A 19,032-nucleotide genomic window follows, 5' to 3' on the forward strand; every position below is an offset into this window, starting at 1 on the left:
AGTAGGAAAAAAGGCCAGAAATACATCGTTTGGTTGCTGTCTGGTGCCTCAATCTTCTAGCTTTTTTTTTTTTTTTTTTTTTTTTTTTTAATGCAGTTGCTTGGAGTGGTGAGCTGCATTGGATAAATGCCTTTCCCATCTAATTGACTCTGCTTTTCAGAGTATATTTTCTTTTTTGTTTTTTTGTTTTTTCGTTTTTTTTTTTTTTTTTTTTTTTTAAAGAACACCTCTACTCTTCAATACTTGTTTGCATTTACACAAGAGAACGGTTTTTCTGAGTAATGGCCGCGCTCAGAATCACCGCCTGATGCTCCGGAGAGATGAATTGCAGATGAGTTTCCCTTCCACCTTTGGATGAATCTCTGGAGTTTAAATTGTATCAAGGAAGCGGGAAAAAAACACGATGAAAGAGAAGTCCAAAAATGCTGCCCGGACTAGACGGGAGAAAGAAAACAGTGAATTTTATGAACTGGCTAAATTACTACCCCTGCCCTCCGCTATCACCTCTCAGCTGGACAAAGCATCCATAATCAGACTCACTACCAGCTATTTAAAAATGAGAGTGGTTTTTCCAGAAGGTAGGTGGGAATGCCTATTCGCCTTTATTTTTGTTCTGATTCGGATGTCATTTATCACTTTTACGGTTAAAAAAAAAAAAAAGAAAAAAAAAAAAAGAAAAAGGAGATCAGTCCATCAGTCCTTAGGGGTGTGCTCGGAGACAGGGTGCCCTCCGCTGTCACTTTCCTCTGTTGTAAATACTTTCCCTTTAGCTCCTATGACAGGTTTGGTTGGAGACTTATGGTGCTTTTGTCAACACTTGAAGGCACTGAGCTCTGCTGTGTGTTCTGCTAAAGCAAACCCGGGTTTTCTTTTCCTTCAGTCTTCCAGTCAAATATGCATCCCCCACCAAGCACACGCGAGGCCTAAGAGGACATGATTCACCCCTATTTATAGTAACTCTGTGAGGGCGAGTTAGTATATGGGTAAATATTTACATAAGTCTATGCGAAGTCCTAAAGCCTTAGTTCAGCTCTCGAGGAAAGGTGCGGTGTACAGGTACAGGACACGCGTGCAGGCGTGCTCACTCCCAGGCTAAATAAATAAGTCGATCACACTGAATCACATCATCAGCGTGCTGTGTCTCGTTTTGAGGATCACTAGGGCAGTTGAGAGCGTTAATCGACCACGGAAAATTTTAGCAGGGGTTTTGCACCCAGATATATTCAATACCCCTGACCATCCAGCGCTGCAAAACCAGTGGCCCAGCCTAGACATTATTCTCCCCGGCAAACAGTAACAGACTTCACGTTGACTTCCACAGCAGCAACAACTCGCCTGTGTAGCAAAAGCAAACTTAAGCGTCCTGAAGTGTCTCTTACTTTTAAATAGTCTCAGGATCTAAAACAATCGTCTTTGGTCTTCTAGATCGGCTGCCGAGAAAAACAAATAGCACAAAGTTAAGAGAGTCAGAATAAAGTTTTCCGTGTTCTCACTCTATTGATTTTATAAGATGTAGGGGGAAAAATATTTTTAAAATCACAAACCTTTTATTTAGATCAACTCGTTGTGGTCTGTGTGAAAGAAAAAGTATCAAGAGGTTTCTGTTTTTTTTTTTTTTTTTTTTCCTGACCTAATACAAAATTCGCTGCATCTTTTGTTGAAAAAGGAGTGTACATAGGAAACAACGTAATACCGCTATGTCCCCATGAGTTTTCTGTAGCTGTATCTCGACTCAGTTGGCCTATATATTTTACAAATTAAGAGTGTGTATATGGCCTAGTTTTGTTATGCTCTAGTTTTGTCTGATTTGGTGGTTTGAGGGGTTTTTAATTTTTTTTCCCGGTTAAATATGTGGACTACTGGTACTAATTCTACTTCTTAAAATAAATATGCAATGTGGCAGTCATTTGGACGGGGGATGTAATCTCACACCCCCCCGCCCCCACCCCGGCCCCAGGTTACGGATGAACGTTTATACCTAAGGTCCACGGCAGTAATTTTCAATCCAGTGCATTTTACAATGATTTCTTGAAACAACTTTCCATATCATCGAGTCACTTGTAACCAAAGAAGGGGTTAAATGAAACCTTTAAAAACAATAATTAAAGTCTTCATCGAGCCACTTTCCTCCTCTATTTGCTCTGCCACCTTGAAGATCATTATGCGGGACAATCCTCTGTTTCAAAGGAGACGGAGTTGTCCTTTATGCTGTCAGCGCATACTTTATAAAAATAAAGCTATTGCAAACCCTGATGCCCATGATGTTCCTAAAAGGATTATTAGCAATGATTTGTCAACTCCTGCGGTCTCAGTAGGCTACCTTTCTGCGTGATTTCGAGCAGGTCTCGTCAATTACTGGTGCCTATGTAGCGGGTTGTTTGATCAGAAGAAGCATATGGTGTTGCTTGTAGGCTGTGAGTAATCATGGGAAGAGAAGAATAGCTGATCCCCGTCCCTCAGTGGCAGCGCAGGATGCCTGAATGCCCTGGGGAACCGTGTGGCGAAGCGCGCCGGGGCCGGGGCCGCTGCCGGCCGCAGCAGATGCTAATTTGAGCGCGGAGGCAGCGGGGGTGGCTGAGCGGGGCTCGGGGGGCAGCGGAGCCTTCGCAGCCTCATTAAAGGCAAACTGCGCATTAGAAAGAAAGGCAGGGAGCAGGCTCGGAAGGGCTCGCCCCTCTGAGGCGCTGCCGCCGGAGGCCCGGCGCCGAGCGTGCTGCACACCCACGCGGGACCGCCGCCCTCGCATCCCCGGGGCCGCGCATCCCTGCGCAGGGCCGCGGCCGAGGGCGCGCTGCGAGCGGCGCACAAAGGCCTGAGAGCGGCAGTCGCAACGTGGCGTGGAGCCGGGCGGCTTCCCCGCCGTCCCACGCGGGCTCCCTCTCCCTCCCACGAACTTCCGAGGAGGCGGGGAGCGAAGACCGGGGCCCGGCTCGGCCCCGGCGCCGGCCCCGGCCCCGCGGGTTTCCCTGCGCTCTCCCGTGCCACTACTAAACACGAGCGGGGCGCCCACGAGCGGCCTCCCCGGCGCTGCGCCTGTGCCTGGCCGTGCAGGAGCCGAGCCCGGGTGATTTTTCCCGGGACCCTGGGGGACACAGTGGGCTCCGGGAGCGTGGCGGAGCAGCTTGGGCTCCCGTTGCGGTTGTGCTTGTCCGGCTGTGTTTGAGGGTAGGGAAGCAAGGAAACGGGAGGCTATTCTGGTTTTCCAGTGCCCCCAACCTGAAAAAAAAAAAAAAAAAAAAAAAAAAAAGTCATCGCTTCTCTGGGAAGGGAGAACAGGTAGTGGCAGCCGGGGAAATGACGCATGGAAAGGACAAGTCTTTCTGAACGGAGGAGGAAGGGCAGGGATGTTGGATGGATGTAATGGGGTTCCTTTTGCTTGTATTTCTCTGGGGAGGAAAGGATACAAGCATCGGGACAGACCCGATGAGTTGGCCAAAACACTGGAGATGGGTAGCAGGAGGCTCGGGAGCCCGGCGGAATGTCATGTCATACATTTAAAGAGATCTTGGAGTAGTCAGGGTAGAGAAACGTTGTCTCCGTAAAAGCGAGCTGCACTTCCAGAGTAACGCATATCCCCTCTCCCCGGTACAAGAGCGAATTGCCATCTGCCCATAGAGTGCTTGCATAGAGTTGGTTGTAAATAATCACGTACAGAAAGATACACACTCCTCATGGCCGCGCACACGCGGGGCTGGGGACAGGGCGGAGAGAATTGGTGTGCGCTTGTCTGCATAATTTTGTGTTTGAAAGGTCCCTATAGAGAAAGAAGGTGGAAGATTTCGGGTTCATTTTGGAAACAAGAGTTTTCTAGGAGTAAAATGCTAGGAGAGTCACACACAAAATAAGCACGTGGGGTTACGTTCTTACCCCCAGACATCTAAACACAACGCAGTGGCACTGGACAAACTTGACAAACCGGGCAGAGATTTTTCTACGAGCTCTCTCTCGTAATAGTTGTGCAATTTTCGCAAGTTATTGAAACGCTTGGGTTGTTCTGTCCACCCCTAACTTCACTTCATTAGGTCTTTAGCAGATTAGAACTGTCAAGAACGTAAGTGCAAGACGTAGGTTTCTTGCATCGTTTCAGTACTAAAACACTTATTTTCAGGAGGAGAAAGCGTATAAGACCTATACTGCTTTTCGGTGATCAGACAGCTTTAGAAAGAGTGAATATCTGCTAATTTTCTGAGGACATTAAGGAAGAGTTTTATTGTTTGTTTGTTTGTTTGTTTTTTCAAGGAGGATTAATTAATAAATAAATAAAATCCTGATTTAATGTTCATTATAAATAAATACTAATATTTTTATCTAACAGTAAATCGCTAATGGCAAGTAACGTGGACGCAAAAAATAGGTAGAAAAATCTCCAAGGTGTCAAAGGATTGAAAGAATTTTCCACCAAAGACAATGCAATCGCTGTTACTATTGCGGGGTAATTCTTCACTGATCTTCGGCAGTATCCAAGAAGGGGAGGGAGAAAAAAATTAATAAAACTCAAACAAAAAACCCAGGTGGCACAATAAATAATTTCTGTTTGGGTTTTGTTTTTCTTTTTTTAGTTAGAAATATTTTAAAGGTCCTATTCTCCATCCACGACCAGAGATGCAAAAGGAGACTTTGCAGTCTGTCCTAGTGGGAAGGGATCGTTTTGGCGCCTAGAGGCGTTTGCTTTTCGAGACAAAAGCAGAGATTCCGTTTACATAAACTTTCGCCGAATCAGGATGGTTAACATTTCAATATTGAAACCCTTAACCTTGTTTTATTTTAAAGGGGGAAGAGATCAACAGAAAAAAAAAAAAATCCGTTTCCCACGTGGGTAGGTGATTTAATGCTGTTTTTCTTGCTGCAAAGCGAAATGATTGAGCATTAGGTTTCAATGTTTATTTTCTTACAGAAGTTTTTCTCATTTAAGCAGCAGTTTACGCTCCACGCTGAATCTGTTTAATTCCAGTTTTGATGTGGACTTAAAATGTGAAGAGCAGAACTAAACTACTAGCAGGATCGCTGAAAAAAAAAAAAAAAACCCACAGATTTATGTTTTAGAAGGAATACTTAATGAGAAGAGCGGGGAGGAAAAATCATATTTCCTTTGGAAACATGCGACCGTTTTCACGTTGGAGAATATTTTTCAACTTGCACATAAACCGCGTATGCATTAGTGCAAATCTTTCCTTCCTTATTTCTTCGAAATAAGGGCTATTTGAATTTGACTCTTCTGGAGAAACGAATAAGTAGTTTGTGCTCGAAAATGCCTTGATTTCCCCCCCTCCTCTCTCCAGTTTGGACATGGTTCCGTTTGTTTGCATTTCAAAGTGCAATTCCGCTACCTCGTGTTTGCCAAAATCCTGGTTTTTCTTTCTATAGTGAAACAGCCTCAGAATTATTTCCACTACCACTTTCTTAACAGGGTTGTTTGTTTAGTCGACAGGGCTTTTCCTCCCTGTTATTATTATTTTTATGAAGAAAGAGGGATGCTAATTTATCTCTGCTCCAAATGAATACATGTGATTTAGTGAGATAATAAATCTTTACAAAACCTTGCTAATGGCATCCGCAGGCAGTGGAAATGAGCAGCTTTTTTTTTTTTTTTTTTTTTTTAGCATAGCTTATTCTGTTCCAGCTGAACCCTCCGACGGCGACCCAGTCCTTCACAGAAGCCTCATTTGGCCGCGATTCTGAGTTATCATTAACCACTGCCTGTTAAATTAACTGGGAAATCAGCTCTGTCTGGTGTTAGGCGATGGCAGAACCGAGCGCTGGCGGCAGACGATTTAATTAAATGGTTAATCGAATAAAGCTAATTCCTCGATACAACATCCAGTTGCCTTTTGGCTTGCCGGTGACTAGGACATGCAGGTTCTGCTCCCGCGATTCCCCGAGCTGTTGTTTGTCATTTCCCCTGGACAGAAAGGGACAATGACTGCGTGGGAGATGGGGACTGAGCTGTCCTGCCTCCCTCTTCCCAAAAACTCCTGTGCCCCGCTTGTCCCTTGGAATTGAGGCGGCAGCAGAGCCGGCGAGGGGCAGTGGGAGGCAGGGAAGGTGCTGCTTGAGGAGCCGCTAACGAAGGTGACGTTCTCGTCCTCCCTGTGGAGAGGCTTTGCTGGGCAGGTGCCCGTGCCCGGGCCGACCCTCCTCGTCGTCCTGCCCAGCACGGAAGGGGCGAGCCCCGGGGCGGAGGTGACCGGAGGTCCCGCACCCTGCGCCCTTTGTGGGGTCAGCATCCCCTCGGCGCCGGCGGGCGAGGAGTGAGCTGCTGCTCGTCCTTTTCTAATAACCATACAGCGACTCTTTAAAGGGCAAAGAAAACGCAGCGAAACCAAAGCATACGGAGACGTCCCCGGGCCACGGCCCCCGGGAGGCGGCGGAGAGACCTGGGAAAGCGGCGGCGGGGGCCGCTGCCCAGAGAGGGAGTTTTGAGGAACTCCTGGAAGAGAAACGCGCGATGGACCTGCTGGGACCCGACTTAGGGAAGACTCCCTGCGGTTGCCCCGTCGGGCAGGTTCCCAGCGTTGCTCCACAGCAGCGGGCTGCCTCCGGGAGAGCCCTCCAAGCCTCTCCTTCTGCCCATCCACAGCAACAGGAAAGAGCCCCCTGCCTCCGGGGCTTCGTCTCCAAGCCAGCTTCCCTGGGCCTCGCCCGGCCGTGCGAGACGGTGTGCCAGACAGGGGCAAACCCTCGGAGGGGTACCCAAGGGCTCCCCGGCCCCGGAGGGAGCTTGCCTCAGGGTCTGGCCCCCACATAAGCGGGTCTGGAGCTCAGGATGGGCTCTCCACTAAGTGTTTTTAAACGGGGCCATCAAGTCGCCCGCTACAGTGAATCCGGATTGCGCTGAGGTTTCATGACTTGTGAGTCCGCTGGGGAAATGGCCGTAACTGCTTTTAAAAGCCGGCAAATCAGCGCAAAGTAGATAAGGGCTTGCATCTTCTGGCCACCCCACCCCCACCGCCACCCCCGCCCCCCTTTGCTATTGCCAGACAAAGGACGGGGTCGAGATGGGCTCTGCGCTGCAGATGCTCACAGAGGGACAAGTAACCCGGAGATCAACCAGGGCCAAGGAGCTGCCCTGGCTTCTCGGAGTCTCATTTCCCTGCGCCTGCCTTCCTCCGTCTTTGCCTAGATCAAATTAGAAACGATTCAGGAATCTCTTCTCCCTTCCCTGGGACAGAGGAGCTTCTTGAAACAGTATCGCCACTGGATAGGGACGGTGCCAACCCAGCCCCTGGTTCCATTGGCTGTCGACATCAAGGCTTGCATCAATCAAAAGATGAGGGGAAGGAAGGACAGGACCAGGGCAGTGCAGCGCGGCAGGTCTGGCTGCGCGCCCGGCCTGGGGGACAGGCTGGCGGTGCGGAGCGGCTCTCTCAGGGCCGGGAGTGGGCGCGGCTGGGTGGAAGAAGGCATTTCACAGGGACCCGCCTGTGTAGCGAGCCCAAGAAACTGACGGACATGCTTTTTGATGTGGAAAGCACAGTGGCTTACCACTGGAGAATGCTGAGAGAAACGATGAATCAGCACACTTGCTCCGCGCAGGTTCCGCGCAATATAGGTGAAGGCTCTTGGGTAACGATGAGTGATTGTCTGGATAAAATGCTTTTCTTTTCTTCTCCTAAAAAAAAAATTTTTTTTTTTACTTATTTCCTTTTTTCCCCCTTTCCCTTCCCCCCCCACAACAGCAGACATTTTATCGTGGCGCAAATAGCTTCCCTTCTCAAGAAAAAAAGTTCATCGAGTGAACGAGGTTGTTAGATAGGAGGAAGAGTGTGTTAGGCAGGAGCATATAATCCTTATTTTGGCTGAAATAAAAGCTTGATCCATTTTTTAAAATTTTCTTTTTCTGCTTGAATAACAGTGATGCCTTGAGCTTATGTTAGACCGTTGCTCATCATTCATTCGCCAAGAACTGACCTAAATGGTGCCTGTGGGATTAGGTCAATTTTAGTGGATCTACTTCGCCTCATTTGGTTACTAATTGGTTTCTTGTTTTATAAATCGAAATCTCATTTTCAGGAAATTACAAAACCCATGCAGCCAGTCCATGGAGGTAATCCGTGGGTCGGGGGTATTTAAATGGAAATGGTTCTACAATGCATCAAGTATTAAGCAACAGTAAAACTTCCCCTCTATTTCCAAATGAAATGTGAGCTCGCTAGCTCCTTAGATCCATAATAGATACATCCCTTCTAAAGCTACTTATGTAAATATGATAAACCAGACCGCGGTGGGGGAGGGGCCGCAGGGAAGAAAGCAAATTTTATCTGCTAAGGTTAATGTGGCATAACTTGGAAATCTTCCAAAATAGATTAAGTTTTGCTTTGTCTTCGGCCACTTTAGCTGGGAAAATCCTTTGCCTAAAAACGATTTAGTTATCCTTCTCCTCACAAAGCTGCTTGTTTCTATTCCGAAGCTATTATGCTGTTGGCTCTCCAAATTACAAGAGAATCTTTAGATCTTGTTTCCAAGCGTAATCCTGGAGCAAAAGGGAGAGCTGATTTCCTTGTTTTGTTTTAAATAGACAATCAAAGGATTTGCAGAATTTTCTGCGGTAGGTCAAGTGCAAGAAATCACAGTTTGCCCCCTCGATAAAAGGAAATTGGATGTTAAAGCGAATAGAAGGGGGGGAAGGAAAATTAGTGGAGGGGGTTTTCTCCTCTAATCTTTAGAAACAGTATTTAAGGGGCATCAGGAGAGGCCGTCGATTTGGGAGAGGCTGGGATTGGCAACGATTAGAAATAGTCTCCGACTTGAAAGTACTGAAAACATCTGGGCAGCACAAAGGATCGTCTCATGTGACAGGATTTCAAAAAGCCGGTTCAGGTAGACAAGTGAAAACGTTTAATTATAAACCATAAGCAGACAGAGCCCAGCAGTGCGGAGTTTCCACCTGAAACATATAGAGGAGCTCAGCGCGCCGTGAAAAACCGCCTTCCCGAGGGAGGTTAACCTGCAATGCCCGTGAGCTGTTCATTAACCCGCTGGGGTCGGGTTATTTTCCCTTTTAGGAGAAGAATAATTAGAGCCGTAAACTTAGATTAATAAGCAACTTAAATCATAGGCGAGCAGTGCAGATTTAGTCTTGAATAAAGAAACCTGTCACTCAGATTTCCCTCCGGGTGGGGGACATGGCAAGGAGCCAGCTCAGCGCTAACAGGCCATCCTGGCTCCCCAGCAGAGAAACCTCCGAGGAGCTCGGGGAAAAACAAATATACCGTGGGCTTTTCTCTCTTACCCTGGAAGCTGTGTAAGATTTGCCAGCTCCTTCCTGAATACAGGGGGCGGAGGTGATCCTCCATCCTCCCCCTTAATTGGCGTGGAGGAATGAATGGGAAGGAGCCTGTTTCTGACTGGCGACCTGCTACATGCTGAGGCTGCAGGCTGAGGAACGGGCCAGAGAGAATCTCCTGCCTCTGTAGGGCTATGAAGTTAAAGAGGAAGGAGAAAAGTGTAGGAGTGGTGAAGAGACAAGTTGTTGTGAAGAAGTAGAGGAGGAAGGGGAGAGAAGGAAGTGAAAGGCGGGGACGAGCGGGACGCACCGCTCCGGCGGTGGGGAGGGCGCGCAGGGGCCGCGCTGGGATGCCGCCTTCAAACAGCGCGGAGGAAATCGCTAACTTTGCTCGGACGGCAAACACCTGGGTGAGGCTGGTCAATAGCGAGGGATGCCCGCGGCTGACTGCTGTCAGCACTTCGTCTGTTTGTCTCGAAATAACTGGAAAACGAGGTCTTGCCTTCCCCGAACCAGCACTGCGGGAGTGAGCACACCCCGCCGGCTCGGGTCCCCTTGCGACCTGCACCCCAGCCATCGATCGGGATTTGTAGGTTTCCCCTCCGTTTTACTCTATCTTACTGCTTGTGCGTGTCAAAGTGAGACTTATTTCATGGCACAAGCCTCAAAGGTTTTAACTGACCCGTTTAAATTATTTCAGCAACAACACCGTGAAAAGGCATCGTCCATGAATAGAATTACTCCGGTGAAGTAACTTCTACGTGGCTTTTATTACTACTCACTTTGCATAGGAGAAAATAAGACGCGTGTAAAACATTAGACAAATCCGGAAACATTAATTTCTGGAAGGGGCTCTGCGGAGGCACATCACCCCTCCCTGCAGTGGGAGCCATCCTGCCCACCGGAGCAGCAGGGGGAGAGATGGAAGGGATAGAGGTGAATCCTGGAGACAGACTTCGTAGGGCAGGAGGGAGGGCGGTCCGCGCCGTTGGACAGTGACTTGTCTGAGAAATCGTGAGGTTAGGACGCTTCCCCTGAAGTTCAAGAGGGACAGTTCCCAGTAGCCGAAAGCAGCACTGAAAAGCAGTTTGATCTTGCATGCTGTTTCACTTAGACCTTAAAAATGAACTTCACCATTAACTCACCATTAACTCAAAATTAGTATTCGGGTATTTTTCTCTCTGAGGAATTAGATATTGGAAAAAAAATGCACAAAAGAGGCTTTTATCTGCAACGAAGTCATGTCTAGTTTTCCAAAGATTGTATGTATATATGTTTTAGAGTGTAGACAAGAAAAATTGTTTCCCCCCTACACCTCCAATCAGGCCCATACGAGTCAATTTTTCATCTCCTGACCTTACTTTTCTTTTTTGCTTGTCTTAAATAACAGGACTTGGAGAAGCCTGGGGCCACTCCAGCCGAACCAGCCCACTGGATAATGTTGGACGGGAGCTGGGATCCCATCTTTTGCAGGTACTGGTCTGGAAACAACAGGCATAGGGTATTAATGATTAAAGAAATCATTCCCTCTTCTGAGCTTTCAATTGCCACCTTGACTAATTTTTAACCGTTCAAGTGTTTAACAGAAAGATAGGCAGGAGGGGAAACACTTCAGAAATGCGAACCACTGTGATTCAATGTCGTGTTTTTGTTGGTGGCTTGGTCCCTCTGGGTCCTTTGCCTCAGAATCATCTAACATTGTGTCTACAGCGAGGGATTCACAGTGTGTCACAGGGTGCCAGAGATACAGGAGCACGACTTTTCCCCAATTTATTAACAAGGTGACACATATCATCAATGTTGTGAAGCTCAGAGTGGTGTGGCAGGGAGAGGCTCTAGCGACAGGTTAGGGAAGGCTGTCCTGGACAGAAGGGCTCAGCGGGCACCGGCATTAGCAGAGACACAAATCAGGGAGGAGAGATCTGAAAACTCAGAGTGCTCTGAAATACTGAAGAATATTAGCGATGACCATCATTCCACTGGTGGAATCATGTGGCTTTTGGAGGGCCTATTCTGCTCTTGGTACACCCAGAAGTCCCATCTGCCTCTGCAGAAATGTACCTGACAAACTGTCTTATTTACACTGCGGAGAATTTTTTCTTTGATCGCTTAAATTCACCTTAAAAATTACACAAGCACTAAAGCCCCGTGACATTTGAAATAGGATAGAAATATTCGGGATTTCTGGGACCCAGATATTAATCACCAGATAGCCAGGACCTCTTCTTAGATACCTTCAAGGCACTTTTGAGCTCGGCCTCTCTGAGAAGTAGGTTGTATCTCAGGGGTCCAGGAGCTTTAGAGGATTCTTGTCCAAGATTTGCCCATTTCCTTCCACCTTTTTGAATAATCAGAGCCTGAACATCGACGCCTGTTTGCTAAAATAAATCAGAGGGACAGGTATTTAATGGATCTGTCTATCTATTTATATTCCCTACCCTTTTCTGCAGACGTTGGACGGTTTCATATTTGTTGTGGCTCCGGATGGCAAGATCATGTACATCTCGGAGACTGCCTCGGTGCACCTGGGCTTGTCGCAGGTACGCTGGGGGGCCTGCTAGCCCCTGTGCTTGCCTGCACCACCACCGCGACTGACAGGAGAGGGTGCGCGGTGCCGGCGATGAGTCCCCCTACTCCTCCTCCTCTCTCACAGGTAGAGCTGACCGGCAACAGCATTTACGAGTACATCCACCCCGCCGACCACGACGAGATGACGGCGGTGCTGACGGCGCACCAGCCTTACCACTCGCACTTCGTGCAGGGTAAAGTACACAGCCCCCGCCCCCGCCTCCGCCTGGCCGCCGCGGTCGCGTAGGGGACCGCGCAGAGCCAGCGGAGCCTGTGGCTCACCCCACCTCTGCCTTTCCCCCTTCCCAGAGTACGAGATCGAGAGATCCTTTTTCCTGAGGATGAAATGCGTCCTGGCCAAGAGGAATGCGGGCCTCACCTGCGGCGGCTACAAGGTGCGTGCCCGCGGCCAGATTCCCCATTCCCCCCTGTACAAGCCTTCCCGTGTTCCTGTGCCGGGAAGGCTGTGAAAATGGGGAGAGAAGAGGGGGTGAGGCCTCTTCTCGCGGGGGTTTTCCCAGCCCAGGGCTCTTTCATGTGGTCCATTTCTCTCAGAGTTTCAGGTTGAAGAGCTCAAACCACAAAACCAAGCAATCGAGCTCCCCTTGGTGTTTGTTTCTGGGCCTTTTTTTTTTTTTTTTTTTTTTTTTGGTGGGTTTTTTTTGTTTGTTTGTTTGTTTGTTTTTGTTGTTTTTTTTTTTTTTTGTTTTTTTTTGTTTTACTCTTTGAACTGAACCTCGCACAACCACTGAGGTTCCTTGTGACAGCTTTCAGGTGATGCAATGGGAACCCTGGGTTAATTTATTTCTTTATTAGGTAATTCGTCAGCTGCAGCAGAGGTAGCTCTCCTAGTCAAGGGTTTTGACCAGGTGCTTCACATGGTTCTACTCGGGGCTCCTCGGTAAGGAGAGCCCTGCACTCTCTCCTACCTCCTCGCTGCTGTTTGTTAGCCACACAACGCCGAGGAGAGGGTTGTACCCATAACCCAAGGAGATATTGTGTCACAAGGTACCGTAGACCAAGAACACCTGCTGAACTCCAAGAAAAAACATCTTAATAATAGATAAGTAAGAGTGGGAATAGATAGCAGTTGTCTGCAAGGATACATTTAGGAGATATACTTAAACCAAAGGTACTTTTTGGCGATGGATTGCGTCTGCTCCATCAGATAACAGACGTATCTTACACATGTGACATATGCACACTTGTAAACCCTTTCTCACGCGCATACACTCTTCATTACAGAGTCGTAACTGGATTTGCAGCTCCGCGTCTTTCCTTTTCAGAAGAATAATAAAAGCGCAGTTAGGAGGTGGGCCAAAAACCACTTAAGCCAGTGGAAAAAAAAAAAAATCTTGTTGACTCTAATGGGCCTTAGGTCGACGCTGAACTCTAGTATGGGAAAAAAGCTCAACCCCGATAGAACCGCAGAAAACTCCCAGACTCCGCTTTGCCAGGGCGGAGACGCAAGTCAGCGGCCCCCGCTAGCCCGGCGGCCGCACCGGCACCGGGATGGGGGGAATTGTCCGAGCCCTCTTCGTGGGGAGGGACGACTGTCTCAGCACACCCTTCCCCCCTGCTGAGTAGCCGCCAAGCTTTCCTGTGTCTCCGGCAGGTCATTCACTGCAGCGGGTACCTGAAGATCCGCCAGTACAGCCTGGACATGTCCCCCTTCGACGGCTGCTACCAAAACGTTGGCTTGGTCGCCGTGGGCCACTCGCTGCCGCCCAGCGCCGTGACGGAGATCAAGCTCCACAGCAATATGTTCATGTTCCGGGCCAGCCTAGACATGAAGCTCATATTCTTAGATTCCAGGTAGAGCTGGGGTTATTTCCAAATCTATTCCCCTAGCCTGTCCTTTCTTCCCTAGGCCCCCTCTCCTGTCCTGTCACCCACTTATATCTGCTGTTTATGTCTCTTGCAGGGTAGCTGAGCTAACAGGTTACGAGCCCCAGGACCTGATAGAGAAGACCCTTTACCACCATGTCCATGGCTGTGACACCTTTCACCTGCGTTGCGCACATCACTTGTGTAAGGAGATAGTCTTGTTTAAAACTTGTTTAAAACCCCGCCCCCCATCCTATCCCTTTGCAGAAGGACTTTGGGATTGTTGGGATTTACCTCTAGGTCGGCACGTGAAAAGCCAGCTCTCTGGAGGGCAGAATAAACAAAATCTTCTTCAGGTTTTAGTGAAACAAGGTTACATAGAGACTGAGCTCTGAGCTGGATGCAGGCGCCAAACGGAGGAGATCGGCAGTGAAAGGCTATTTTTCCATCCTCTTCTTTTGGTTGTAGGACAAGGACTGCCCTGCACAAATCTCAGGCGCTCTTGTCTCTTCAAATTCTGGTTAGGAAAATCCTTATTTTCCTGCTCCAAAAAGCCATACCAGGGAAATATCAATACTTTTGTTTCACTTCCACCAAGTCTCACAAATCTTATCTGTAAATCTAATTTCGACTGCAGTAGTGAGCCTGATTCGGCGAGATGTACTTTTTGATATCATGATGACATTAATACACGGGTAGATGAATAGAAAGGATATCAATTTCCGGTAAGTTTCCTTACAGAGAATGTAACAAGAGGGGATAAAACCTAGAGATTTATAGAACAAAATCTCGATGATGATACTTCAGGATGGGGCTGTGCGGGGTTCGGTTGCCGTAGACGACCACACACATACACATATACACAAACACCCCGGCCCCACCAATCTCCCCTATTAGCCTGTGATAACGATCTCAGGTACTGAGATAAGTCCTGCCTGGGGGCTCCTCCGGCCTCGTCCTCGCCGCTTCCCCATGCGCCGCTAAGAGGTTCCTAACCCCTCTGGTCACCCACGAGGCTCTGGGAGGAGTGTGCGCCTCTTCCCGGGGCTGATCAAACCAGAGCCACGCTGAGGCTCTCCTCGCTTTGTCCCCGCAGTGCTGGTGAAAGGGCAAGTGACCACCAAGTACTACCGCTTCTTGGCCAAACACGGCGGCTGGGTGTGGGTGCAGAGCTACGCCACCATCGTGCACAACAGCCGCTCCTCCCGCCCGCACTGCATCGTCAGCGTCAACTACGTGCTCACGTAAGTCAGCCTGGGGCCGCTCCGAGCTGCGGGGGCACCGGGCGGGCACCTGCAGGTGCGCCCCGCTCTGCCCCGGGCCCGGGGCCGCTCTTCCCTCCGCCGCTTCCTCTCCCCCTCCCCTCGCCGCCGCGCTGACCAGGGCAGGTCTGCTAGGAAACACATTGAGCGCTTTCAACCAGATGAAGGGTTTACCGTCTGCCTGTTTCTTTCTCTTTCGAGAGAGGAAAAGATTTAGAGGTTTGTCACCCACATATTTTGCTGCCCCCCTTCCTTTTTTTTTTTTTTTTTTTTTTTTTTGGTTTTGTTTTGGTTTTTTTTTTTTTTTGGTTTAGTTTAAATGCACCCAGCATTAAATAAAATTTAATGCGGCGTAAAAGAAAAGGCTTCCACGTACGGAGTTATTTATACTCAACAAACAGGACATCTGTTTTTCTTTTCAAAAATCTGGGGTTTGAAGTTCTTAATTTCATCCAGAGTCTCTATCAAAGCTCAGAGATTTCTTTTTTGTTCTTGGAGAGAGATCCTTACAGTGAACCACAAAGAAAGTTGGTGACCAGAAGGGTCAGTTGAACTTAAAAAAAAAATTAAAATTGAATAGGAAAAAAAAAATCAGAGTGAGTGCTGAGATACTTCATTGAGATATATGTCAATACCTCTCCTTGCATTTTGGAATGGCTAGGTTGTGCCCTAGCTATCCTGCTTGTACTGAAACGCAGAGGCCACGTGAGGGAAGGGAAGCTTGGCTGGACTATATTTAAGTGTTTTCATGGTAGTTATTAGTATCCCCTCTGGACACAGCAGTAGCTGTTGCCGGCAGCACTGATGCTTCATTAGGATCGTAGAACCAGTCGGGCTGGCAGTCCTTCCTTGATCCTTGGGACTGAATATTCCTCTGTTCTACTGCATTTTTTTTTCCCCTGGAGACAAATGTAGGTATTGGAAGCATCTGAGAGGCACAACCCTCCCCTTTCCTAAAATAAATGATAGCAGCATCATGATCTTGCCATCATGGCTTTGGTGCATGCACAGGTGGAGAGTGGTTTGGTAGCCCAGTTTAGGAGTGCTTCCCGAAATGAAGTGGCTCGACATGGAGGCCACGGCTCTGGTCATGTGTGGAGGGACTCCTGGTGGAGTGGGAAAGGTGCTGCAGGTCACGGCGGCTGCGTTTCTAGAGTGTAATCCCTTTGATATGTAAGGTGATAATGGGCATTGTGCTCTAAGATGGGACATTGCGCCTGCATGAAAAAATAGACATTTTGGTCAGCACCCTGCTATAGTCAGCAAACTACAATTACCCTTTAAAGAAAATTTATTTTATTTTATTTGGTATGGGCTGTCATTTCCTCAGTAAGGATGGGTATCAGCAGAGACGTTGTCACTTCTGCTCTAGCTGTTCTGCACATTTTTATGTCTATTTCCCCTAAACCAGTCGCCCTCTGTATTTTTCGCGGTTTATGCTTCCCAGTTAAGTCCAAGCACCTGCTTTGGGTGAACGGGGAGCAGCAAAGACAGAAGTGAGTGCATTGTAACACTAAGAAACAAGGAACTCTAAGGCAACTAGCATGTTGGAGTGGTTTTAGCTCCAGAAACGCTACAGTTTTCTATGATCATTTGAGATTACCGGCATTCCCTTTCCTTTAATCCCCAAAGTGTAAACATCAAACATGGAATTCTACCTCAAATGATCCGAGTCGAAAAGAAGCACTCCAGCGGACCTGCTGAAAGCACAGCTGGGCATCTAGCAGGATCTGTCCCTTGCTTGCCATGGCACGAGGATTTCAGGCTGGCACGGCAAGCGGGGAGTGCCCTGGTTCCCTGTGGGGGCTGGTCAGACAAACCCGTCAGAGCTGTGTGCCAGCAGTGTGACAGGTTGTACCATGTGCCTGTGTCCTCTCAGCCCCCCGGCTGCCCCGGGCCATGGCGGGCAGCCTGTTCATGGGCCTCCTGCACCTCCACAGCCCCGCTGTGCCTCCACCCGCGGGGGCAGTCACCAGACGGCCCCTGAGTGTTCGCGGCTCCGTGCCCCGGCAGGAATCCCCAGCAGTCTGGGAGCTGCACTCGCAGTACCTCAACACTCTCCTCCCCACCTCCCAAAACAGCCCTGCAGGGAAGAAGATTTCCCCCTCAGCAGTGGTACCCTAACAGGGCGACCCCTCCTCTCCAGCTGATTTATCGGTGGAGGCAGAGTCTTTTTACTTTGGTGCCTGTATATGGATTTTCAGAACCTGCTTGCAGCCAAATTGACATGTGGGAGGACTCTAGCTGTGCTTTCAAGATTTCCCTTAGTGAATGAAATTACACCACAGGGCAACCTCCTTATGCTTTGGTGTAAATCTCCATGTCTCCCCTCGCACTCTTGGCTTAATTGCCTCAAGTGTAAAGGAGGGCAGAGAGGGAGCCAGGCTGGTTAAAGTAGGGATGCTGAAAGTTGGGAGGTCCAGCACTGGCTGCGGCAACTGCAATGTGCTGCTGACAGCTGCAACATAGACACTGCCACTGCATAAAATCTAGTTTTGATATGCTCAGGTCCTCGAGGTCTCATCGAGCCTGGCTGCCTCTTCATTAGGGCACTGCAGAAGAGATTGCATTCTGCTTACTTCTGCAGCAGGGTTGCCACTGCTGAAATTGCTGCCCTGCCTCCAAGAGATGGGGTGTATTTTACACCAAATAATTAGATAATTATTATCATTATTATAATTATTCTTCTTGGGCTAGCTGGCCTTTCAGAAAATATATGGGAAAAACAGGCCCTGCCATTTGCCAGGTGACTGTAAGCAGAGAAAGGTCTGTTTTTAAAAAACTGAGATGAAGTCAGCCTCTGAAACAGATACCTTGAGATGGAGGGATCTGTTAGGGAAAGGCTGGTGGTGGCAGAGTTGGCGAGCGGGATGCTGAACTCCTACCTAGCCTCCTAGAGCAGGCTTAATTGTCTTAATGAGCTATTCAGAGTCAGCAGTATCACTCAAATGAGGAAGGCAGGTGGGAAAAATATAGAGAAAAATGTAAGGTTACAGGGACTTGTGGTTTTCCTCTGGTATGAGGTAGGCTCTACTGCAGGAGGGCTGGGCAGAGGTCCTGTAGCACTCAAAATCTGCAAGTGTTTAATATATTTTATGCAGGTATAAATCTCATAGAAACTGGTGTTCTTTAAGGATGACATTGGATTTTTTCAGCAAGCCAAGAGAGGCTGAGATGAGCAGTCTGTGTGTGCTCTCCTATGCTTTTCCCACTTGGCAGCTGGTGTGTGGCAGAGCCCCTGGTGCAGCTCCTGGCAGAGGGACAGGAATAAGTGTATCCACTGCAGCCAGGTTGCATTATAAACCCAGCAGAGAAAAACATGCTTACAAAAGAGAAATGCAAACCTTTCATACTGACTCTTGCGTGTTTAAGATGAGGAGAAAGCAAAAGAGGGGCAAATTCATGCTTTTGAGTTTTCAAATAACAGAATCGCAGTCCCACACATATGGGGTTGCAGGGTAGAACTTGAAAGGTGGGATGACTCCTGCTGAAAAATAATTTGAATATAGAAAATTTGGGTCTTTTTGGAAGGCAAATCACAGAAGGGATCATAAGTTTTGGAAGATATAGTGCATGGTTTTGACCTGCTAATTCCCTGGACCTCTCACATAGTAATTCTTCACACAGGTAAAAACCCTAGGTTTTTTTTTTTTGTTTGTTTGGTCATGGTATAGGGAGCTTTTTCTCATTATTGAGAGAAACCTGAGTTCTCTGTTTTGGAAAAGAGCAGATACTGAGTGCCATAAGAGCCAAAATGGTCTGGAGCAGTTTCAGTGCAGGCTGGGCAGGAAGAACAAGAATCTCTACCTTGCAGGTTCCCAGATCCCCTGGGTAAGAGTGATGATGAAAAAGAAATAAAGAATGAGAAAGAGTTTATGCAAAAAGGCCCATACACACCAGAGTTAAGAAAATCAAAAAGAGGTGATTTTAATTTTCCGTAAGTCCCAAGTTATGAGAACATGAATACTAGGTTTGAGAACAAATGTCTGTAGTAAGTATATATGCTGAAATAAATAAGCACAGTGGCAATGGAAGTTGGTTTTTTTTTTGTGTAAGTGTATAAAAAATTGATGTAAATGACCTTTAAGGACTCTTTCTTAAAGCACATCTATTTGGTCTTCATTATATTCTGCTTTGGATATGTGAGTATAG

General features: G+C 48.0%; 1 protein-coding gene across 1 annotated transcript in view; it reads left to right on the forward strand.

The window, feature by feature from the left end:
• The first annotated feature begins 297 nt into the window (after window positions 1–297).
• SIM1 (SIM bHLH transcription factor 1) overlaps window positions 298–19,032 on the forward strand; it is a 47,874-nt gene continuing 29,139 nt past the window's right edge. The window contains exons 1-8 of the mRNA XM_053973398.1: window positions 298–578; window positions 10,614–10,696; window positions 11,674–11,763; window positions 11,877–11,985; window positions 12,101–12,186; window positions 13,407–13,606; window positions 13,716–13,822; window positions 14,715–14,862. Coding sequence (XP_053829373.1) covers window positions 404–578; window positions 10,614–10,696; window positions 11,674–11,763; window positions 11,877–11,985; window positions 12,101–12,186; window positions 13,407–13,606; window positions 13,716–13,822; window positions 14,715–14,862 — 998 coding nt within the window. The 5' untranslated portion in view covers window positions 298–403. The remainder of the gene's footprint in view (window positions 579–10,613; window positions 10,697–11,673; window positions 11,764–11,876; window positions 11,986–12,100; window positions 12,187–13,406; window positions 13,607–13,715; window positions 13,823–14,714; window positions 14,863–19,032) is intronic.

The sequence above is a fragment of the Vidua macroura genome, chromosome 3 (assembly GCF_024509145.1).
Source record: "Vidua macroura isolate BioBank_ID:100142 chromosome 3, ASM2450914v1, whole genome shotgun sequence".
In the NCBI taxonomy this organism is placed as follows: domain Eukaryota; kingdom Metazoa; phylum Chordata; class Aves; order Passeriformes; family Viduidae; genus Vidua; species Vidua macroura.